Source organism: Daphnia pulex, chromosome 10 (assembly GCF_021134715.1).
Source record: "Daphnia pulex isolate KAP4 chromosome 10, ASM2113471v1".
NCBI lineage: Eukaryota > Metazoa > Arthropoda > Branchiopoda > Diplostraca > Daphniidae > Daphnia > Daphnia pulex.
Window position 1 is genome coordinate 10,750,959 of NC_060026.1, and position 25,110 is coordinate 10,776,068.

General features: G+C 37.8%; 1 protein-coding gene across 1 annotated transcript; it reads right to left on the bottom strand.

Annotated features, from left to right (window-relative positions):
- Nucleotides 1-6,843: 6,843 nt before the first annotated feature.
- On the bottom strand, nucleotides 6,844-9,224 carry LOC124203514. The gene is made up of 4 exons (XM_046600188.1): nucleotides 9,030-9,224; nucleotides 8,610-8,950; nucleotides 8,316-8,534; nucleotides 6,844-7,118 (listed from the first exon to the last, which is right to left on the bottom strand). The coding sequence occupies exons 2-4, from the start codon at nucleotides 8,902-8,904 to the stop codon at nucleotides 6,844-6,846; spliced, it is 789 nt and encodes a 262-aa protein (XP_046456144.1). The 5' UTR covers nucleotides 8,905-8,950; nucleotides 9,030-9,224.
- Between the last annotated feature and the right edge of the window lie 15,886 nt (nucleotides 9,225-25,110).

A 25,110-nucleotide genomic window follows, 5' to 3' on the forward strand; every position in this document is an offset into this window, starting at 1 on the left:
GACGAAGCGTGCTAGACAACACCTGAAACTGACGAGTTTATTTACATATTTCGTACCGATAATAATTCCCCTCCCCTCGCAAAATCAAGGCTACAACATCAAACAGTTACATTAACACGTTGAAAGTGAAACTGCAAAGAAATGAACGACTTTATCTAATAAAACATTGATTCAAAAAAAATTATTTGTAGATTGGCTGATAAAAATTGTTAATCATGATGAAGTGGTGTTGTACATTGGCAGGTAGGTTCTTGATGTGGCGGAGTTACCTGAATTGAAGAGGATACGTTTGAGGGTAGTGTTTGATGCTGGGATTGCGAGTCGTATTCCGGAGTAACTATCGCCAAGATTGATGCAAAAGAAGGAAACTGGCAATGAGGAGAACCCAGCCCATGAGGAGGTACACGTGAAGCAAAGTCCTCCACAAGAATTTGGTGAAGACAAGTTGAGGGCTAATGAGAATCAAGGATGTGAGAGGAAGAACAAAACTAGCGGTGAAGAGTAAACTGCCAAGGAATGGATGGAGGACAATGAAAACGGTTGCCACCCAAGGTGTGGCGTGGTACACGTCTTCGCGAGGAAGATTCGTTAGTTTAGCTGCCTGGGCCGTAGGTTATTCTGGAATCATGGGCTCCATCAAGTGGCTCCAATGTCCATACTGGGCGTGTCGTAGGCAAATTGTCCCCTGAGCCCTGAGAATAATACCGCATTGAGTCTTGCACATCCCCCCGTTTGGCAGCATCTGACCTCCGTTTCCATTCTGATATAGGGCCACGGATGACTGGAGCGAGTTCGTTGTGTCGTTCCATCCCATTTTGATGCAGATACCTTAGCGATGGCGGTGATGTCAGGTGTAGTAGCGTTCCGGCGTCACTCTGCAAGGAATCCATGTCCAGATATAGCGTCGTCCCAATTGCTGGATGCTGTTGGAGACTCTGTTGGCCCATATCATGTATAATATATGATATGGTAGTTAGCAATGTTGGGTAGTTAATGTGGGAAGCTGCTGCGATGACAGCAATAGAAATTACAGAAAACAACTCGTGATAAAAAAGTAGCTGCTCAGTTAACTGAGCATCTTGGAAAATTACATTTAATAACTGCTGCTACTGTGAGAGCAACACCAATTAAATTCAAAAATAAAAAAAAATTGCCAATAGAGCAATATATCACTTGAATTGACACATTCAAAAATTGCCGCTATTAGAGTAATACCACTCGAATTGATACATTAAAAAATTGCCGCTATGAGAACAATATCATTTGAATTTTAAAAAAGTTTTTATAGACTTACAGAAAATTTGAGGTAATCCAACAACCTTTGGCTGCTAGGTTAGACGTCTCTGGAGTTCAAGAATTGAATTGAATTAACGCCTTCCATTTGCCACGAACATCTATAGCATTAAATAGTTGTCATTATTGTTCAGGGAAATGAAAAAGCAATAATTTTACATTCGTTTGATGTGGTCTTCCTTATCTGTGAGCCGCTTGAAGGAGGCCAGTATGTCGTGGAATTCGAGAAGAGATGTCAATGTTCCCAGTTTCATACCCATGGTTAGGGCAATTATCTCAGAATCTTTTTCCGAGTCGAGGGGAGAGTCGTGCTATGCCTTGCTCTTCTAGGAAACCTTCCAACTCATTGCAGATAGCTTCAACTTCTTTCAGAGTAGTGCTGGCACCACAGTACTCTTTTTTTATCATCTAACATCGTTACAAAAGTTTGAAACCTAACAAACACAGATTAAAATATAACAATTAAATTTAAGAAAAAAAAGAAAAACACTATTTCCTCAGCCTCACCTGACATATAAATGTCTTCCTAATCACAAACAAGACCGGATTTGGCTTCCACATCAACGCTTAAGTGTTGGAATTTCAGAAGGACAGCATCAAAATCTTTGCTAGCCAAAGGTTGTTCGAGGACTCTATGGTGGTGAAGATAACAATTAATACAAGGGAAATTAGACAGATTGAAAAAATTAAACTTACTTCAATTGCGATTCTATTTCAGTTAACCAGCAGCTAACGTATGTTGGAAAAATGACCCTAGTACGTTTCAAAAAGCCAAGTCTTCTTGAAGTTTGAGATACCCTAGCCGAGAAACCCCCGGCCAAATGGGTAGGTCCCGCCATTCCATCGAAAGTGTGGACCACAGGTACCATTTCATTGCCGCTCCATCCAGATACATACAGAAGTTTGCCCCGCGCACCCCATTGATTGTACGCTCCAGTGGACTCGTCAAGCTATCTTCGGACGTTTCTTTTAAGACCTTGGGACTCAAAAACTTTATCTAAGGAGGCATAATGCCAGTAACTGAATTGCTATGCCTATCAGTAACTTCAAATATAACTGATCCTCGCCATTGTTGTCTACGTTTTCCTCTTCTTCGCTTTTTTCGCTACTTTTATATGTGTCATCAATACTCTCTTCTACGTCAGATTCTTCAGGATCGTTCGTAGTAATCTTCAACTTGTCTTCTTCACTTTTCCCGCTACTATATTTTGCTGCCCCAAAACTCTTATCTACGTCAGATTCTTCAAGATATTTCGTAGTACTCTCCCATCTTTTTTCTGCCTTGATTACTTGCTGCCCATTTTCCACCACGCCCTCTGTTCCGTCCGGCTCAACAGTCTTTACTTCCAGCCGCTGTTCTGGAACCGGGTGCGCAGATGGAGGTAATGGGTGTAAACGTCTGTTCAGATCCCTTGGACATCTAGACCAACGTGTATTCGATGATTTTCTCAATTACCTCCGGCAAAAACAACATTAATTGCTTGCTGCATTAAAATACCTCAAAATCTTGTCACAATAATAAACGAACACCCCAAGAAAAAACTAATGGAAACAAAAAAGACCTACTCACCGTCAGACGAAAACGATGCTTCCTATCCCACAATTTTAGATTTGGCACAACCCTTTGGTTACTAGTATAAAAAGAACAGCATATTTGTGCTAAATTCAGTAATGTATTTTGGGGAGTCTACTTCAATCTTTACTAGGTGACGTTTGCAATCGAACCAGATAAAACTAAAACCAAGATTTCAGTTATTAATAATTATAGGAAAATTCCATACAAGGGATGTTCTACTCGGCTTAGTTATTTCTAGTTGAGTTGAAAAATAGTTAAAATTACTTTTATTATTCTTTTTTTTCTTCTGTTAAAATTTACCTTGTACAAATGAGTCGAAGATCGTTAACTTTTTTTAAAATAAATAGCGAGCAGACACCAAAATTGATAACACAACACATTACAAAAGAAATGCGCACGAGTGAACCATTTCAAATTTTGACAGGTAAATTAAAAATAGGTCATAAATATTTCAAAGACTTTCAAAGGTGATTTAAAACTTCCAATTTCTGTGTGTGAGGGATTTCTGATTTGACGTTGTTATAAAGGAGCGAAAAGGGCACGTTGTCTTCTATTTATATTCCCCTGCTGATGTTGGAAGGTGACGAGTCATCATCGTCATCCGCAGTTTGTTTTTCCCTTTTTTTAAGATGTGTCTTAGATGACAGCAATTTAGAGCCTGCTGATTTCTTGACTTGGTTAGGGGTTAGCACTTCTTCATGCCAATCTGCCCACTTTTGAAATAGGAAATCTACGACAAAATGTTGAATAAAGTAAGGGCAAAATTCAAACACATAGGCTTACTGTATATGGCGTCGAGAATATCGATTGGAAATTTTTGTTTAGCCATGCTTCCCTTAATTCTAAGACACGATTAGCCTGAATGGCTCATTTGTGCAAGTTCTTCTTCAGAATACCAAGACGAAAGAAAATTTTTTATCGTACTAGTCAATCTGCGACTAGTCAGTACCCGTCTCACTCCTCCCATACATAATTGCTTGCTACAGTTTATCACATCTTACCTTGATTTTGCCGTTTAGTTTGACCTGTGACAGAAAATAGTATTATCACAACAATACAGATTATTTAAGTCTACTTCATTTTTTACTTATATACTTCTGTATTAGTTACATCACCAGCAGTCGGGTTGCATTTATTCGACACTGAAGAAGCTATTTTCACCAATCCATTTTCATTGAGTTCTTTCATCCCAGCTGAAAAAGAACTGCAGTATTTTGCCGAAAACTGCAGTATTTTGCAAAAAAATGTAGTTATTCTACATTTACTTTAGTTTTCCATTACTATATTTATTTTACTGTAGTTTATCCTTGTAAAACTGTAGTTTTACCAAGTCTGTTTTTCCAAAATTAAAACAACTGCAGTTTTTTTTATTAAACTGTAGTATAAATTTTAAAAACTGCAGTTCAGCAAAATGTATTTTAGTTTTTTATTACTATGTTTAGTTTACTGTAGTATAAATTTGAAAAACTTCAGTTCAGCAAAATTTACTCCAGTTTTTATTACTATGTATCTGTAATACTGCAGTTTAAACAGTTGTTTGATTTATAAAAATAGTTAAACGAATATGAAATTGTACGTGAACAATACATTTAATAGGAATTGTTCACATACACATATGACTTGGCAGTTATAAAATTGACAGTGAAAAAAAATTATTAAATTTTATACAGCAGGAACACATTTAATCCATTTCAAATCTACAATTATTTGGGACAAATGACTAACTCTTTAAAAAAAAAACCGTTCCCGAAATGATTCTGGGACAATAATCTTCATAAAATTAACGAGATTAATGTTTCTTGACTTGACAAGTTTAGTTTTTCTCTATATGCAGCAGCGGTACAGAATTATTTAAAGTCTATTTAATAGTTTATAGTATATCTATATCCATTAACCACTTTAGGCCTATTTAGTCAAGTAGATCAATTTTCCTTTGCACTTAGCCATACATCACATTTTCCAACTTGAAATATTTTTATGTATCTCCCCTTGCTTATAATTTTACCAATTTCTTAAAACGTAAGTAGTCTAACCTATAATGTTAAGTCTAAGTACTATAATTGTATTTGTGAGTGTTTTCGACAAACACGCCCGCTACCTTCTTACTCCTGTTTTCTAAACTAACAAAGACTAGAAAACTTTCCAAGTCCATAGGTTATAGAAAACAAAAATCATAACCTACTTCATAGATGTCTACCAATTTCATAAGTCAATTGGTCTAGTGGTTAGCGAGCTGAGTTGCCAACTCCAGAGTTGAAGGTTCGATCCTAGCCCACGTCGAATCTTTTTTTGTCGAAGTTTTTTATCAATGGTAGTAATAAAACTGCATTTTTTATTGAAGAAAAACTACAGTTATTTAACTAAAAAAACTATAGTTTTGCGGCCAAATTACTCTAGTAATGGAAACTATAGTTAAACTACAGTTAAACTGAAGTTCTTTTTTAGCTGGGATCGATTAAGTTTGTTGACCTATTTATGTATACATTCAACGACTGAGCAAGAATAAATAAGAACCATAATAAATCCACGCCCAACTTGGAGATATAGGCAAATGAAAAAAATAAGGGAATTTAAAAAGAAGTATCACCAATTAAAAACATCAAGACGATCTATTATTGGCATACAGAATTCAATATAAAATTTATTGACTTACCTTTAGAGATAGCACGGTAGATTCTTGTCGAAAGACTTACCTTTAGATGTGTTGTCGAAAGTTTTTAAAGACACAAGTGATAAATTTTCCTTCTCCCTTGTTCTCACACGCAGGGCGTTGTTGCTTATAATACTGAGGGAGCCAAAAGTATAGCGAAGGGATTTATTATACATCCGGCTGCCGCGCCAAGTCGGTGTATATGTTAGCGAAAGGCGAAATAATGACAAAATGGGTGTAGAAGACGAACAAGACGCGTGTTTTCAACAGGATATTTAAAAAAAAAGCGGCGCCGTCAACCCAATCACGCGTTCCTTCTCCCCCTTCTGGAAGCCTGCTACTCCTCACTCTAATTCGCAATTTCCTTCGCTTTTTTTCCTTCTTCTTCTTACACCATACGAGACGTCCCCACATTAACTCCCTCCTCTCCGCTCAGACTGATTTACTAGACGTTCATTTTGCGTACCCGCGTACCCGGTGTAAAAATCCAGGATTCATACCCTTTTCTTTTCCTTCCGCGCCGCCAGAGTTTCTAGAAATGAATTTCACGAGTGAAAACTGATGACATCATCACCTGATATATCATCATCAACTTGGATTTGATTTGGAAAAAAAATTGGCTTATTTTATTCAACGCGAAATCTGATCCTGACGATTCTTTACCGCTCGACTTTTTTTTCGTAAATATTGTCGACGAGATTGTATTACCCACAAGTGGCTTTGAGAAAACGAGCTTTGGCTTACACGCTAGATTTGTATGGGGGTAAAGGAGATTGCGTACGCGATCAAGCGCGACCGTTCAATCTGCCATCTTTTTTTGAAGATTTCGTGGGTTTTTCTTGTGCGAATTGGGTTTGAGTGTAATGTATACGGCCCAGAAATAATATCAAGTCGATGGAGCTTGCTTTTTACCCTTTTGTTTTCCTCCGCCATCATCTCAAATATCCATATCCAATATCCATCAATCTCCATCAATAGAGAGGACTGGGCTGAGGGAGAGAGAGAGAGAGAGATGTGACTTACCGATTTTGGAACCGACGGACGAAATAAAAGGGCTGGCGATTATCAACGTCAGGGCCGGCAGCAAAAACGTCATCTTGAGCTGGCTGGTGGCTGTTAAACGGCGGAATCTAAAAAAAGTGTCGTGAAAGAACTGGCACAGGGAGATCAACAACAGCGCCATCTGGTGGAACACAGGGAAGAAGGACTTAGTTTGAATACACTCACGTTTATCTTCAACACCTCCCCTCAAACTGAGTCCTCTTCTACGTCAACTATTTCAATACTCTGCCTCATGGTCTTGAAATGTTCAGACTCCAGATTGTTAGGAGAAAAAGGCAACTTGGGCATCATTTTCCAGCTTGCTATTCTTAGTCCTGGCTTGAGATGTTTCCTCCTTTACCAGTCGTTTTATAAGCAATGAGAGTGTCTTGAGTTCTTGTGGGGTACTATCCCAGGCCGGCATGAAATACTGAAAGTTAGATGGTAGGGACACTTGGATCTTGGCCAAAATCTGCGTGTCATCCACAGCTGCCCCAATGTCCTTCAACTGTGCAGCAATTTGCTCGATCCTAGCTATGAAGTTCATAATCGATTGATCTGCACACAGGGGCCGTTCACATACTACGTAGTGGGATTTTGGCGGATTTTTACCCCCTCCCTCCCCCTTGTAGTAGATTGAAGTGTTCGGGCTGACTCCCCCCCCTTGAAATTACGTAGTAGTTCGCTTGACCCCCCCCCCCTAAAAAATATAGGCCTTTATATATTTCGAAACTCATATATCATCATTTTCTATCATTTTTGGCAGAGACATATTGAAAATTAACGATGCAAAGTATTTTTCTGGTTGCCAGATTATACTTTTTCACGGATTAATACAATTATTAAACAGAAACATTTTCCCATGGACTAGCATAATGATCATCAATAGAGCAAATGGACATTAAGGGAACTGAAGTATTGTCTGCTTCCACTGGATATCCAGGAATTCGGCCTGACAAGTCGAGTTCATTTTCCTCAATCCATTCGGCGTCTTCCGCACCATTTTGACTGTTAGCAATTATTACCATCAATTCTCGCCTAGCTGCAACACGAATAGGTCTTATCCGTGTCTGAATTTCAACTTGCGCAGGGGCTTTTTTTTTCATTTTTATGAATGCGAATATGGGTATTAAGCATTACTTTTGATGCGAAATATAACAAACAATGTTTACAAATGCGCTCCGTCAACTGAGATTGAACAGAAGGGTTGTAGAGATCATAAGGAAGAGATTTGAAACTTCGAGTAGATCGTGGCAACAAAGGTTCAATGATAAAAAAAGAGAAGGAAAGGAATGTTTTTCAAAATTAGATCTCTCTGTTAAACCACTTTCTAAAGTTTGACACAACGGAACTAGGCCAGGCAAGAATCGAGAAGGAACAATGAAAAAGTAAGAACTTCTTGGGGCTGTGCAACAGCTTAAATTATTGCACTTCACGATTTGGAGAAAATACTGACTAGTCCTGACATGCTCAGAAAACCAATTCTGATCTGCAACGTTCAAGTGCAACTCATCATTGAGTTCGGAAGTAAGAGGGTCAATATACTCAGCTACAATTGAATGACCATCAACAATTACAGAATTCCAGACCTCTGTTGTAGATCTGACCACTAGAGGTCGTCCGGTCAAGGCAGACCCCTCAGATGCAGAGCCAGAATACACTTAGTCTTCTACACACACTTGATGTTGTAACAGGCGAGGGTGCTTCCAGCATGTTCAAAGTTCTTTTTCTCAAGCTCAGCATCAGTTTTTTTACCAGAATTATCCAAATGACTGCCGTAGTGGTCGTGCTGCAAAATCAATCCGGCCAACTCGCGATTCAAAGGCGCCATTCTTCTTTCAACGCGATTGAATGAACTACGGACTGGCGAATTAGTAGCCACGAATACAGCGTCGAAATTCTGCTTCTTAAAGTGATGAATAGCAGTCTCAATAACCTTTTGGTAGCGCGGATTCTCATCTGGCCCTCCGTCCACTGAATAAAGTATAAATATTGATTCGATGAAATTAATAAGAAACAAATAAGTATTTTAAGTATCCATTATTTTACCAGTTAAAATCAAGATGGGTTTCACCGATTTATCCGTACCACATTTGGTTAGCGCCTCAAATTCGGGAATACAAAGCAACTTTTCAAAATCTTTTCCGTGGGCCGACGCTGTAGAAGAGCTATGTTTTCCAGAGCGAATTGCTGTATACGTTGGGCCGGAATAGCCTACAACTTCCGGCTTTCCTAGACCGTTGGCACCAATAACTATTTCGGCGTATACCGAAGGAATTAACTTGTGACCCGACGCCACTACCCAGTCATGATCTGGAAGTTGAACTTGGTATTCTAGATGCATTGAAATTGGGGCTCGTTTATTTGCTGCAACAATTCCAATTGCAACTCTATAAAATCGTAAGAAATGAAAAAAAGATTAGACGTACCGAAGAATACGTATTTTAACTCATATTAATCAATCATCACCTGGCTTTATCATCTTGAGAAAGAAAGATGACTTCAGATGGCCCAAGAAGAGAAGCGAGCTGCTCCAAATTGTTGGTTGTAGCTTTGCAAAAACCTTGGTCGGGATGACTTTTGTGCAGATCATTTTGGGCGCGTATTAGTTGTACTGGCACCGTTTTAACATGGCGCTTTCCTTCCGTACTATTGCTTCGTTTAGGTTTTCATCGAAGGTAAACTGAGCTTCGAGTGACATCAAAGCCATCTCTAATTAAATGAGCAGTCAAATCGTCAAGCGTCAAGATGCTACGATATATCTCGTTTCTTCTCTTTTCTTGGGCAGCAGATCCGTGAATCGCAATGTTTATGATGGCCTCCAAAAAATACGGCTGTACAGTTTCAACTCTAGGTTTTCCAACTTGATTTCGAAGTTTGAGTTTATCTTTGAATTTAGAACTGGCAGATTAAAGAACAACAGCACGGTTGTCGCGAAGCTTTTTTTGATTCTTTTGGAGATTTTGCAAGTCTCTTAACTTGTTTTGAAGCTCAGTCCTTTCTACTTTTTTCTTTTTGAAAACAATTTCTTCTTCATGAGTCAACATGTCAGCATCGCGACGCTTATACAATGCACCCAAATCACTGTTTATCACTTCAAGTTTGGCCGTGATCGCATCTTGTGCAGGAGTCTTTGAACTAGTACTACTGGCCGATAAGTTACTGCTATTGATTGATGAATTATGAATAGCTTCCCCTTCTGAATCACTCGATGATCTTGGTTCTATAAATTGAGAAGAGTCCGGCAGGAACTCAATGTTAACATGTTCGAAACCATTTTTCTTTACATTTTCGGACTCTTCACTACTTGCAGCATCAACAGACTGAGCTGTTGAAGTTTTTGCTGCGACTTTGGCAAACAAATTAACAAGACTACCTGATGAATGACGTTTCAAAGTGAGGGCACCTTTTAACTCCTTCAGATATTTTTCAACTTCCTCTGAACGATTTTTACATTCTTTAATTGTTTTCCACTTTTTGTTAAACTCTATTTGACATTGTTGTCTGGTCAAATCACTATGAACTTCAGAGTAAGCTTGATATAACTGTTGATATAGGTCCGGTTTTCTCGTAGGATTTTGGTTAGATATTCTTAGGTTTCAATCCACTCACAAACGAATTTCAAAATACCATAACAGACTGCTCATGAGGAGCTTTTGCCAAAAATAAACATCGACAGCGTTGCCAGCTTAGGGAAAAAAATATTTTTTTTTTAATTGAAAATTTTTGAAAATTTGTTTCTACTACGTATCAAATCCCCGGGCTCCCCCCCTACCCCCGTGGTATTTGAAGTAATTTGTCTGATACCCTCCCCCCCCCCTAAGCCCACTACGTAGTATGTGAACGACCCCACACGTATTCTCGTATCACAAATTTTTTTTATTCCATCAATTGTTTTTACCTGCCCGAAATCTGTAGCCATAGAACTGACTCCACAGAAGGGGTTCACTTTCAGCTGAGACTAAGTCATATTCCGTTTGGATTCTGCTCCACATTTCGAATGCTGTTGTACAGCTTTGGAGTGTTGTTTGTTTCTCTGGCTTCATTGTCGAGTAGATGAGTGTTCTGGCCTCGATGTCTTTTTGCTTCCAGTCTTCAATTGTATTATAGTTCTGTACTGCCCCGGCTTTATTCCGAACCTAAGATACAGATCAGGTTTAACAGCAAGTTCAACAACAACGTACATATCAAGTTATCTTTCTCTTAGCCTATTGGTATTTGCAGACGGACACATCATCATTCAGTCAGTTCACTTCTAGACTTTAACTATAAAATTCATTTGCCATCAGGCTGAAATCATTTCACTCTATGAGTAATGGTTTACTCCGTAACTGCATGTCCACCCTCAGCAAAGGGTAGTACTCAGATTTGAGTTGTATTTGTCATCACCCCATCAAGAGTGATTTCCCAATTCTCAACATGTTACCTTCTGCAAATCAGATATCACTCATCAAAGTGATATTCAAACTCACACAACATTAGCCATCACTCATCTAAGTGTGGTTTTCCAATTCTCAACATGTTTCCTCCTGCATACCAGGTATCACTCATCAAAGTGATATACAAATTCACAGAACATTAACCATCACTCGACTAAGTGTGGTTTTCCAATTCTCAATATGCGTCAACATGATGCCTTCTGCATACCAGGTTCACTCGTCAAAGTGTTCATTCAGATTCACACAATATTAGCCATCACTCAACTAAGTGTGGTTTTCTGACAACTATCAGACATCCCTGATATGTGGGTGACATTCATACACTCACATGGTCCATTGATTTATAGTCACAACAGCAGCATCTTCATATACCAAAGACTGTCATCAATAGGTATTCTAAAGAATCGATTTACCTGCTCGGGCAGTCTCTCACTCCCATCAACTATAGAAATCAGCCTATTCTTCTCAAGGAACATCCATACATCGTATTTCCAGGACGGGAAATTCGAGCCGTCAAATTTGGCAATGTGACCAACATCCGTTGCCGTACTGTTTGCCGTATTAATCTATAATCAATGTAAATAGTTTTCCATATTTAGTTCTTAGCATTTACTGGGCCCATAACCTGTTTGATGGGGAAAAGTTTGGCAAAGCATAAATTATGGTGGAATCTAGAGACAGCGTGAACCTTATCTCTACTTATACCTTTCTATTTTGTTGTAGGTGGATTTTCCATCCTTGGAGCAATATGGAGTCATTCATTTTCAAAAATTGTTGTGTCAGCTGGTGAAATAGAGTAGGAGCTTTGATTGGTCTTTCTATACTCGATTACATTGGGTGATAATCATAAACACAATAATCTACAGGAATTTTTGCAGCTGGTTGACATGGCAGACATCTAAGTAAGTCTGTGACACTGGTCTGTGATTGTCGTGGGCTATGTACATCCAGTTTTAATAATTATAAATTTTCTTGCCAAATTGTATGACGGGACAAACTTGTCTAAATTTTAGAATTTCAAAAGTTTTACATTTCGTGGAATGCAGCAGCTTCAAGTTTTTCGCAATCAGCTGCTGTCTAATCAACTGGCAATTTGTGAATTACCGTCCAGTTGGTAATGTCACTTCACTTCTCTAAATCATGTAGAGTTCTTTTCTTGTCTACCATGTATTCATATACAGCACACACAAATATACGAGTACACAATAGAAAGTATGAGAAGGGTGATCTTACTTCTGGAGCTGGAGCTTGAAGGAGAGCTGAGAGAACTCTGCCTTACTGCTACAGATTGTGGAGTATTTATACGGATTGTGCACGGCATGATCATGGGTCTGATGAGTGACAAGCGCGGGTGTGTAACATAATTATAATCGTGAATGACAGATAACTAATGAGCTCGGCTCTTGCTGTCAATCTTCCCGCTGTCAGTTCGCGCTCCGTCCCCGGGCTATTTTGGCTCATTACATTCCTTCCCCTTTTCTGAGGGAAAGAATTAGTCCCCTAATTGTTGATTTAGGCATATTCCATTACCAAAGGATAATTGTATAAATTGAAAGCATAACTTTGAAAAATAATGAAAGAGAAGTTAGAAAAAGAACAATGGATCAGATCATTGAAAAAGAGTGTCCAACAAGCAGCCACGATCAATAACAATAATAGAGAAAATAGATATAACACCAGCCAAAGGGCTGAGGGAAGTAAAAGAAACAAAGCAAGCCTAAAAGGCTTTATTGTATCGAAGGAAAGATTTAAAATCTTAGAATGCGAGACACAACCAAAAGCCTGAACGCTTTTAGATTTAAGAAATTAAGTCAGTCAAGTTGATAGATTAACAGGGGAGACATACAACATGTTTTATGTTGGGGTGGGCAGTTACCGTTACCATCTTTTAAACTAAATAATTGAATAGTTGGGGTATGAATAAAATTTCCACCACCAGTGTGTGGGCTCTGTATCCTTCCCCTTTTCCGAGGGAAAGAATTAGTCCTCTAATAATAAGGTATAGAGAAAACATATATATAGGGAGAAGAAATATTTGTTTAGGATTGTTCCCCTCCACCCCCGCGGCGACCGGGAGTGACAAGTCTTGACAGCTGTCTGAGTCGAATTTGGTGGGGGTAGATTTGATGTGTAAAGTCCCGATTTCTTCCATATTTCTAAAAGTTCATCTGAGCTGGACGACAAGCATGGATTGAAAATTGTCGATCCTTGTAGTTTCGTATTGAAGATGTTTTCTGAAATTTTGTTATAGTGGTCAACGCACTGCTTTTCATCGCAGCGGAGATCACTACTTGTGATGTGAGTGAAGGGGTATCCTTTTGGCTCCCGTTTTTACCGCGACAACGCGTTTCTTTTCATGAAATGGCGTTTTATGAATCGTTGCCTGGTTTCGAAGTATCCGAGTGTAGTCAAGACGACTTCCGACGTGTAGTTTCGCTAGATTTTTACTATAAGTAAGTTGGTTTTTATTTTCGGTACTTATTAAGTAGTCCTTAAGTAGGTATCGATAACAGAAATTTTTCGGGTTTTTTCATATAATTATCTCTATTAAATTTTTTTTTTTTTTTAAGGTAGTCTTTAAGTAGACCTCTTTATTATTTTTCCTTTTAATTAATTCCGTAATTTTTGTTGTTTTTGTTTTATTTTTTCTTGTTTAGCCGTTATCCCGGCTACGCCAAATATCGCGATCTTTTTATCTTTTCATCAGGCCCGAATCTTGTGGTATGCGGAATCCGGTATTGACGTTTGTTATCCGTCCCCCTCGTCATGCTGTTTTGTATCCTGAAAAATTGTCCTTCCACACTGGGGATCGTTTGTCGATTTTTGCTACTCGGCGGCAACTTGAAGAGTCGGTGCGGATTGAGAATTTCATGAGTGTTTATGAGCCGCGTCATCTTTTGACGGCGCAGCTCATTCGTTACTATTCCAATATGTCCGAGCCCTACCGCAGTCGTTATCGGGCGAATATGTATTATACTATACAAGCAGAAACTGTTTTTGAAGATCTTTTGCTGCTGTCTACTAATGGAAGACGTCGAACACGTCCTTATTGACCGTTGTCTAATGATAGCGGTTCTATTATTTTGTTTGTTTTCCTTCATGTCTCTCTTTTTTTCTTATTATAATTTTTTTTCTTGTGTTATTTTTTTTTTTTGATCCGTCCGATCATTTTCTTTTTTGTTTGTAATGAATTATGTTTTTTTTCTTGGGATATTTAATAAAAGTTTAGGCCATATATTTTTCTGCGTTTTTTTTTCTTTTAAGCGATCAGCTTTTCAAGCTGGTATTCCACCAACGAATCAAATTGCGGTGACTGCAGCGGTCAATAAGGAAAAATTTTCTTGCATTCTTCCGTCATTTGCGTAATGATTTTTTTCTCTGGTCTACTTAAAAGGTTGTCTATATACTCTAATATGTACTGTAGACTAATACATGTCGTAGCAAAGGAAGATTTTTACTATTACGACTACTGGTTGGATTTTTTTTTTATTTCGGGCTACTTATTAGGTTGTCTATATACTCTAATATGTTTGAATGACCGTCGGTCATCTAAGGAAATGCTTGACTACTGAAGAGATGAAATTAGTTTTCGGGACATTATGAGATGTGGTTAAATTCCACAAAATCCAAATATTGCAAACGATATGTTTTTTTTTTTTTAATTTATACATGGCCAGAGCTTTCTTAATTCGCTACTTAAATTTTTTTTTTTTTTTATAGTATTGTACGTTGTTCTGGGGACATAACTAAATATCAGATTAAAAGTTCTACTTATTTGTTTTTTCATTATTTGTTTTGTTTTAATGTGCCTTCGAGCCTTTACTTTTTGACGTGAGATTTAAGGCCGCGGGTAGTGTAAAACGTAACGTAACGGTATTATTTTGTAATTCCGTGATTGTTACCATTCCTTCTTCGATTTGCTGTGATTTGCAGGCCGATTGGGGTGCGTATGCTTTTAGCATACAGTTAAAGCAAGATTTTTGAGTTGGTTCTGTACATACATTATTTGTAGTTTCGGCTGATGCTTTCTTCGGACAATTTACGGTGAAAGGTTGTTGTTGTTTGGCTGTCCTAGGCGTCTCGATTGTGGCAACGCTATCCTCAGCTAGCGTATTGTTGTGGTCTTTCTTGCTTTCATCGATTATGAGGGCACTGCTTCCATACTGGTCTGGTGAACCAATTTCTTCGGGGTTGATTTGCACAAATACCTCTTCTGTCGTAGCACTACTTGATCTTGATTCCGATAAATTGGGATTTAAACTGGATGGAGTCGGTACTGGGTCCATCGCGCACTTTTTTGAGATGTGTGTCTGGTGAATTGTAATACTGTACTGAGTATTTTCCGTAGTGTGTGTTGGTTTTAATCGTTTCATTTTTGCTGCTTTGAAAAGTGACAAACTTGTCTCTCCTTTTTATTTTGCCCTTAGCGATAGTAAATTTGATTGACGTAACTACTTTGTGCTGTTTGACTGAAGTATTTTTTTTTTTTTTTTGTTTTAATTGTTATTTGCTACTTATTTTTTTTTAGTGCGCTGTTTTTTTTTTTTAAAAGTTGTTGTTTTTTTTTTTAAGTGTGTTTAAGTTAGCTCTTGTTCTTTAAAGTGGGATATTTTTCAAATGCGTTTTTTTTTAAGTGGGGTGTTTTTTTTATGTGGGTATTTAAATCGTTTATTATTTTTTTTAAGTGGGAGTTTTTTTTTTAATTTTAAGTGCGTTTTTTTTCTATGGGTTTTTTTAGTGTGCTTTTTTTTGGTTTTAAATGGGGTATTTTTTTAAATTTAAGTGGGTTATTTTTTTAAGTGGGTTATTCTTTTATAAGTGTGTTATTCTTTTTAAGGGGTTTTAAATTTTAGTGGGTTTTCTTTTTAGGTGTGTTTTTTCTTAAGTGGGTATTTCTTTTTAAGGGTTTTTTTAAGTGGGTATTTCTTTTTAGGTTGGTTTTTTTTTTAATTAGGTTTTAGAAAGTTAGTAAAATTATTATTATTTTTTTTTTGCTAGTATAATGTGGTGTTTTTTTTTGTTTGTTTGATTTTCTTTAATTGTTTTGCTAAATGTAATGTTTTTTTTTATTATTAGCTTTATTACTTTATTAGTTTTTATACTTGCTAGTGCCCTTGGTTCCAATGGCAGTGGGGTGTATTCCCGTACCGCCGTGGGCTCCATGATTGACGTCGGGTTGTACAAAAAAAACTCTTGGTTGTTAGGTGGAGGTAATATTGGAGCTAATATTTTTTTCCTTTATTCTTCTATCTGGAATCCCGTTTTTTTATTTTTTCGCCTTGCGCATTTTACGTCGCATTTGATTTTTTTTTTTAAATGCGTGTTGCTATTTTGCATGCCAGGGTTTATCGTAAAGAAAAATGATAATTCCTGCAGTGCAGAATCCTAATTTTTCAAAAAAGTATTGATGGATCGTCTCTTGATTTTTGGCTACCTAAATGTCCTGCTAACATGTGATCGTGGTTTTCTTTTTAAATTTCCTTCACTTTAACAAGTGGCACAATTAATCTGTCATTTATGTCAATAATTTCTCCTTTCGTTTAATCAATATCGCTTTATTTTCGTTTGAACCCCTCCTATCGTATCGGCCTCGTTTCTCAAATTTCTTTTATCATTATTTCTTTTATCAATTATTTCTTCGCTTTCGTTATATCTATATCGCCTTGTTTTCTTTTGATCCCCTCTGATTGTATCGGCCTCGTTTCTCAAATTTCTTTTATCATTATTTTTGTCTTCAACACTATTGCGGGTCCTTGTTCTATGTTCGGTTTCCATTAGCCCTTTTGGCTGCTTGTTGTACCTATTTCCTTTAGTTTTCTGTTACTTTATTATGACTTCTCTGTCGCCTATCTCTTGGGTACTCGCTTCGTCGGTCCCATCTGTTTTCTCTGAGGGCGGAAAAGGTTGCATTTGTGCCAACACCGCCTCTATGCCATATCCTGATGCATCAGTTTAGATGATAAATTCGCGCGTGAAGTCTGGATAGCTCAGGACAGGCCTAGACACTAAGCGTTGTTTAATACAATGAAGGGGCCCCTTGCCTCTTCCTCTTATTTCTATTTTGCTGTCTTTTTCTGGAGTGCCGTTAGGGGTTGTTATTTCTGTAAATGTACGGACGAATTTTCGGTAGTAGCCCTCAAAGCCTAAAATGATCCTAATTCTTTTTGGTTAAACGGTTCCGGATAATTTTTTACGCAATCGATTTTATTATTATTTTGGGTTATGCCCTCTCTTGTGCAAGTGTATGCTAAACACTTTTTTTTTTGTTTTTGTTTACTGGAGTTTTTCATTGTTAAGTAATTTTTGTTTAATGTTGTTTATCTCGGAGTCGAAATAAGACTACCGAAGAAAGTAGACTGGCGGCAGCGCCAGGTGACTATAAATCCTTTTGCTTGAATATAAAATATTTAAATGGGGGTTTTAAGGAGTGGGGTATTATGGTTGGGACAGGCGGGGTCAGATTATGGGGCTAAAAGAGAATGTATTGCCATATTTTCCCAATTAACTAATTGCGACGTGACGGGTCGTTGACACGAGCCATATCCGTCCAACATTCTCGAGCGATATGCCCTCTTTTATTGCAGTTATAGCACACAATATCCCTCGGGGCTGATTGCTGGTTAGGGGGTGCTGATCTATTACTATATGCGTTATTGTTTTGTACTGTGGGCCAGGGTTGTGGTGCGTTGTTGTACCTATTGCGTTGGTTGCCGTAATTAGGGTTTGGTCGATTGAATCTCGGGTTATAATTATTAGGTCTGCGGAGGTCAATGTAGCTGTTATCTTGGTATCTCTGTTCGTATCTTCCCGAGCCGGCTGGACTCTGTTCCCTGCTACGGGAGTAGCTTTGATCTCGGGTATATTCTTGATTTTGATTTTCTTGGTTTCCCTGTGGGGGTCTATTGAAGTGTACCTGAGAGTCACCCTGTCTCGGACGTCGGTCCGCGGATTCTGCTTGTCTAGAACCGTAGTGGTCAACTGCGTTAATAGTGGCAATATTTTCTTGTGAGGACTGTCGTCTTTTAGTTATTTTTCCTAACTCTGTCAATTCTTTCTTAATTATTTCGAGGTCCAATTTCTGTTGTGTTATTTCGTCGTCCTGTTGTTTTTCGTGATGCGTAATACCAGCGATAACTGCCGTTATTTCTTTATCCTCATTAGTTTCTTTATTTCGCAAAATTTGTTCCGAAATAAATAATTGTTTACATAACTGATCGAAATCATTAAAATCTTCTGGCATTCGCAAATATAATTCGGCTTTTATTTTGGGTAATATTCCTTGGAGTAAAGTTTTGATTTTAATATCGTCTCGCATTTTCTTAAGTGTACTGAGGAGTGTATCTTCTACGTCTGTTTTGTTTTTCTCGTCTAATTTATTTAATTTTCCTTCTAGGCTGTCGTAAAGGCTAGTTAGCCTGGAAACAAATGTACTACAATTTTCCTCAGGCTTCTGTCTTAATTTATTAAATTTCTTTCTAAGGGCTGCTAGGTCGTATGAGTCTTGAAATCTTTCGATTATTTCGCATTTCCAGTCGACATAATTAATAAAGTCGCCTTGCTCTTCCGCATAATTATCGTGCCATTCTAAAGCTTCTCCTTTGAGACGGTCTGAAAAGAAACGTATCTTTTGGTCATCGTCCCAGTCATTATTTCTCGCTACGTGTTCTGCTGTTTTTAACCATTCGGTGATTAATTTGTCGGTACTTTTTCCCTTAAAAGTTGGAATTGATTTTTTGTCCTCTCGTGAGAAGAGTTCGCCTAATACTTTTACTATAGGTTTTGTTACATTATCTAATATAGTGGTATCCTGTGGGGGTGTAAGTGTTGTTTTGTTTGCATCATCGTCTCCATTTTGACTTGCTCCTGCACCTGCTCCCATGTTTGAAATACTGACTCTGCGGTTCTTTTTTAGGGTCGTATTACGTTTTTGTAGTTTAAAGATTGTCGTCGCTTGGCTATTATTTTGTGCTGTAAGGTTATCTATGATTTCTTGTAGGTTTTTAATGATATCTGCTTTTTCTGTATCGAGTTCAGTGAATAATGATTTATCTAATGAGTCTCGTCCTGTGAAGCTTTGTAATGCGTCTATAAATTTGGTTGTCTCGAAGGTTTTTTCTGCGATCTCCTGAAAATTCCTTTCGTACTGATCTTCGGCGTCGTGATAAGCTTTTTCCCTTTCTTTTAAATCTTTATTGCGTTCCTCAAGATTGGATATCCTATTTTCTAGCTGTTCTTTATCGTCTTTTAAGTCTATTATTTCTTCTTCGTATTTTTTAATTTGCAATGTGGCGGTAACGTAATTACTATGGTTTTTATTTTTCGTTTGCGTAATCTGAGTAATTAGTTGTTTTCCGAATTCGTTTTCAAGTTTGAGTGCGGTGATTTGACTGTTGAGGGTTTCTATCTGCTTTTGACCTGCGGTTAGATTGTTTTCTAACTCTTCCTTTTCGGATTCGAGTGTATTATTGGCTTCTAAGCTATTTGCTTCTACTACGGAAATGTGTTTCTCTTTTATATCTAATGCTTTCTTAAGTTGAAATTCGTTATCTTTCGCAGTCGTGTTTTCGAATTCTAGTAATTTTATTTTATTTTCGAGGTCTTTTACTTTTGGTTGCCGTCAGTGTTATAATTCTCTGCTTCTCTAAGTTGCTGTTGCAATGTTTCTACGTGATTTTGGGAATCGTCTAAAAGTTTTAAATTAGTGGCGTTATCTTTTTTAAGTTGGTCTAATTTATTGATATCTTCTCGTTGCTCTTTAAGTTTTTCTTCAGCGGCTTTCCACTTTTTATCTACTTTCTCTTTTTCTTTAATTAATTCAGTATGGGTTTTTCGGAGTCCGGCTTGTTGTAAGAGGGCTTCTCTGGTTAGTACCGTAATTAATTCTGTGCTTAATTAATTCTTGCGTCACCTAGCTTTTTTACGATAAGTATGGACCCTTCCATACGGGGCCCTTGATATGGCAGGGTGAGGCCTCGAATGGACGACACAGTAATTGAGCTCTGGCCCAAGACGAGAAAAGACGCAGAAATGAAGCTTGGTTTCCTGGATTCCGTGTTTTTATTAAGTCATCAACCTAGCGAAATCGTTTTCAATTGATTATTTTCTACTGATGCTAAAGAGATCCCTTTCCTTAAATTCCAAGCCAGAATTTATTCATTTTGATGATGGGGCCAATTTCTTAGGCGTGAAGAAAGAGTTTAGTTTTGCCTGTAAGTTAGATCAGACAAGATTTATCCCTCACGGAAGCACTACTTTATCAGTAAGCACTACTTTATCACTACTTTATCATTTGTCATCAAATGGAAATTCCAGCAGCTATGTGCTTCGCATTTGGGGTTCATGAGAGGGGCTCTTGAGAGTTTAATAAGAGTGAATGAGCTTCATGTCTCTTTATCGAATGTTTCAAAGGAGAGAGTAAAGCTACGCTTCCCCAGCGAGGAGGTGATTGCAAGTACGCTTAATTTTTGTGTGAAGTAGCAGCTATTTTGAACGACTGGCTTCTAGTGAAGTGCAGCCCTGATAAAAAAGAATGTCGTCCTATCAGTCTTAACGATTTGCCTGACAAACTGAACTGTGTCACATTGCCCACATTAGAGACCCGAAGGAGCGAAGTACTACGTCATCAAATTGTCTTTTATATTAATCAATATATTCAATCCGCCCAATCTCTCGACTTTGCTTTCTTGAACCGCAAGAGAAGCTGGATTTAGACTCGGAGGCGAATAGTGCCGCAAATATAAATATAAGTCCTCTGGAGACACGAATGATATATATATTTATTGCGCATTATTTGTCTTGTATTGTGTTACTGTTGCCACTGTAGACATTTGCTTTCTTGACCCGTTTTGGTGGGATTCTTCAACATATATACACCCCATATTGTATACCAAACAAGAGACAGACCAAACGTCCTCCTTGTTACATTGTGTTACGCTCCGGGAAGAGAGGTCGCATAAAGGAGACCGGAGATGACTAGCTTGGTCGGGTGAAGTAACGCAGCTCATACGTCGAGGACTAAACGTTGAAAAAACGAGAAAGAAGAGAGTTCGGGGAAGGCAAAGTTGTACAAGCAGGAGTGGAGAACGGGCGAGTCGAAAGAAAGAGGTAGAGAAAGGAACCAGATCCAGAGAACTAAACATTGTACAGTGTTGCACTGTAAACATTTGGTTAAGTATCGCGTTGTATTTCTGTATTGCATCGTGTGCGTGTAATATAACCAAGGGTGGCCAGGTCGGCCGTAATAATTTTGAAAGTATGTAGACTTGCAATATAAAATCTTTTCTGTCAGAGCCGGCGTTAAGCTTATTATAGCACAATTCATCAGTTGTAGTACAGTACCCACGTTCCGCGCTTAACTTGCGACTTAAATAGCAAAAAGATGACCTAAATGTCACTTTTTTTTGGTTCGACTTCGCTTTTTTCGACTGAAAAATGTCCTTCATTAGACAGCTGTGTCCAGACAAAATCTGTCTTTATGTTACCTTCTTTATACCGACTTTTTAGATACTATTAAGACCAGAATATGGTTACTTAATTCGAACTAAAAGATATCAATAAGCTCTCCTGTAGTCGTCATTCATATGGTTGGCTTATAAGGTGACTACCATAATTCATACTAAAAATTTTATAATTAAGATCTCCTTTATTCGTCATTCATATGAACCCTTGGCTTATAAGATGACTACATAATGCAAACTAAAAGATATCACTAAGATTTTCTTCAGTCGTCATTCATATCAACCATATTCCCTGATATAAGACTATTATGTGATATATTGTTAGTTTCATTAATTTAACTTTTAGAAAAATCTATGGAGTTTATTTTCATTTGTTTGTCAACAAATGCCAATATTATGACAAGAAATTTCAAAAAATTTGAATTCAGCTGTCAAATTCGGTGTATCTTTGCTGATTGTCAGAGTCGTCTTTATTATGTTGTCTCTTTAACGCACTATTGATTCGATGGATGATGGACGTTTAGGCCCGTGACGTTCAGGCCCGCAACATTCAGGCCAGGGCCTGAAAGTGCCTTTGCACGGGAGACGTTCAGGCAACTGTCCGGCGACATTCAGGCCACATAAAAAACTATGGATCTATATTTAATTTATGTCACAAAACTTATGTCAATAAACGTATTCAATAATTTTCGATTGCAAAAGGTTGGTTCATCGTTCTTGTTTGCCTTCGAGGCTAACTCCTGCCGAATACGTTCAGATGAAGAAAAACAATGAAGTATTTGACTTCAAGTGTCAAGTTTTCTTTGTGTCAACACAGGTTGGTGTTGTTGGCCGCAAACGGAAAACAAAGAAGGAAGTAGACACTCAGCCAACCGAGCCTTTGGCCAAAAGGGTTCGTCCAGATCCTACCCACCCTCCTCGAGTGACACGTTTCGCAAGGCAATTTCCTAGTGAAATTGCGTAAACTTTACACCAGGAGCCAACCCAACAACAGCGATCTCCTCGTGAAGCTTGTACTGGATTACTAGCACCTGGATAACTAGCACCGTGTGGCCACCACGCAGTTGGTCTATGTGCATGCAACATCGCCGAACAAACAACAACGGTGAAGGTTAGAAGTACAGTTAAGAAATAAGAAACAAATCTTAATTACGGTTGGATGTACTAGGCTACCATAACTCAATAAAGCTGGAAGGGGCTAATAATTCCCCGAATCTGATCAAATGTAAGAAGAAGCGAGAAAAATTGACTTCATGGCAAAGGTAAAAAACATAAAAATATTTTTTTTTAAATACTACCACATGGCAGAGTGAGCTCAGGGAAGCTTGGAAAGATTACCAGGGGAAAAAATACGTCTGCAGAACTATTGGAGAAATTGGGAACGGTTAGCCGTAAGCATTCAAAACAACAGTGGAGGGAGTTAGAACTAGCAGAAGCAGAGATAGAGTCCGATTAAAAAATTAAATTAGAAGTTGTAAGTAAATTCAAAATAACATTCAAAAATAAATATTCAATTAAAAAAAAATTCACGGTGCCACCCGGGAGTATTACTACTTTCGATTAAAAAAAAAAACTCTAGCAAAGAGAGTTTTACTACTTTCAATTAAAAAAAAACTCCCAGTGCCACCCGGGAGTTTTACTCCAGCAAGCCAAAAAACACATTCAACAAAACAAATTCACCGGGTGGAATCCTCACACACACTCACATTGAAAAAAAATCCGCCGGTGGAATCCACACACACATACATAAAACAAAGAAATTCGCCGGAGGGAATCCACACACACACACACCCACATTCAAAAAAATAAATCCGTCTTTTGACTCCACACACAAACACACATTTAAAAAAAATAAATCAGCCAGGAGATTCCGCACAAACAAATTAACAAAAACAAATAAGCCGGTAGCTTACGGTAACAGGCAAACACACACGATCTCCCACTCTTCTTACGTAATCACGGCTGATACCCCCTAGTGTAAGAATTTGACGTCCTTAAAATCACCATATTTCATAGTCTCTAACTAAATAAAAAATTGGAGCAATATGAATATATATAAGAAATCACGACAAGAAAACCATAATAAAAAAACTATTTAAAACATAAATGTTAAAAACAAAATAATTTACCGAAGATGGTTTTCGGTAGTTTAGATTTATAGAGAAACAGACCCGTCTCCTTCTTGCTTCCTTTTTTCAGTTGGCAAGCCCATGTGAATTCAACCGTTAGGGAATCTTCCATTGTTTCCCTCCATGCCCAACGTATGACAAATTATTATTTTTTATGTCGACACCTCCAAACGCTCTTAACACAGTGATCTAATAGGAAAAGAGATTCATTTTTATAATACATTGATGGCATTCAAAGACACACGGCGGCTTACAACATTTTTTCTTATTTCAGACATATCAAATTGTTGTTCAAATACTTAATCTTCCATCTTATGAATCTTATGAGGTGGCATATTCAAATCCTTATTGACTACAAGGCGCCGTTTATGACCACTAGGTCTAGCATCGTTTGAATCGTTGCTGGGAGCATGATCGTTCTTGATCTTTAAGACTTACGAGAATTTTCCATTGATCTCGCTGTTCTAGCTTCACATCAACAACATACTCTGGAATAGTTCGGACATAACGTTTAATGCCCAAGAGTAAAGAATCAAATATGAATAACAGAGAAAAAGTTGTTGTCCTAAGACCAAGGCGAAAAAAGTTACCTTTTCAGTAATTTATAAACAATTTTTCCTTGTGAGTAGAGGCAACACATTTCACATTCGGGTTCTTTTTCAACTATGACATTTCTTTTCCATTGTTTCCCCTTTGTCTCTGTTACATTATCCGTACCTGAAATGGCAGGATAATGGAAATTAATAGCTGTGTTGTTATAAAAGAATTTTAAAGGGTAACCTTTAGTTTTCTTCTACTTGGACATATGATTGTCTTCTTCCTCAGATTCCACACTTTTGTCTAAAGAAATTTGAACAGGCATTCGGAGCCGGACGAACTTACTTTGCTGGTGAGACGGAAGGCGGCTTAACTAACTGAATCTCACTATCTGTGCTGTCCAAGGTTGGAGGGATTTGTGTAAAATACTATTTCCACATGAAGCCTGAGTTGAACGCCGTTTCCCATGAAGACTTCCAAATTCCTCTTCTCCTGATTTAGCTTATGTTACACTCTCAGATTCGGAAGACTCTTGCAAATCACATCGCACCACATCTTATTTATATGAGAACTATTAAAACGTAAACGATAAAAACTTACAGTGTGCGAAAATTTTGTGTATGGAATGTTGAGGCCAAGTAGTTTTCAGCAATTCACCTCTACGAACTTTTCCTTGAGGATCTTTCGTTGGCCAGTAACATTTTCCTTCATTCGACTTCCAACATTGTGGAATCACTTCGTTGCGAACAACCTCAGTAAATTCAGCTGAGTCAAGTAAATTTCATGACCAAAAAACCATTTTGATAACTAACGAATGTTGGCTTTATGGACGCAGAACGAATTCCAATTTTAGCACTTTGTGAAACACGTGTAGTACTGCTTAATAAATGCGACTGAATACTGAGTTTTAATCGTTCTATCTCTGTCCCCTTTCTCTAAAATAACTTAAACATTTCTTACCATTTCCTTACTTTTATGAACTTGAAAG

What these genes read in the sequence shown, in the direction of transcription:
- LOC124203514 (XM_046600188.1), bottom strand. Translation starts at nt 8,904, where the DNA reads ATGCATCTAGAATACCAAGTTCAACTTCCAGATCATGACTGGGTAGTG. An exon ending in ACCCATCTTGATTTTAACTG is followed by an intron (nt 8,535 to 8,609) that starts GTAAAATAATGG and finishes TACTTTATTCAG; the next exon opens with TGGACGGAGGGCCAGATGAG. An exon ending in CAGTCATTTGGATAATTCTG is followed by an intron (nt 7,119 to 8,315) that starts GTAAAAAAACTG and finishes CCCTGTGTGCAG; the next exon opens with ATCAATCGATTATGAACTTC.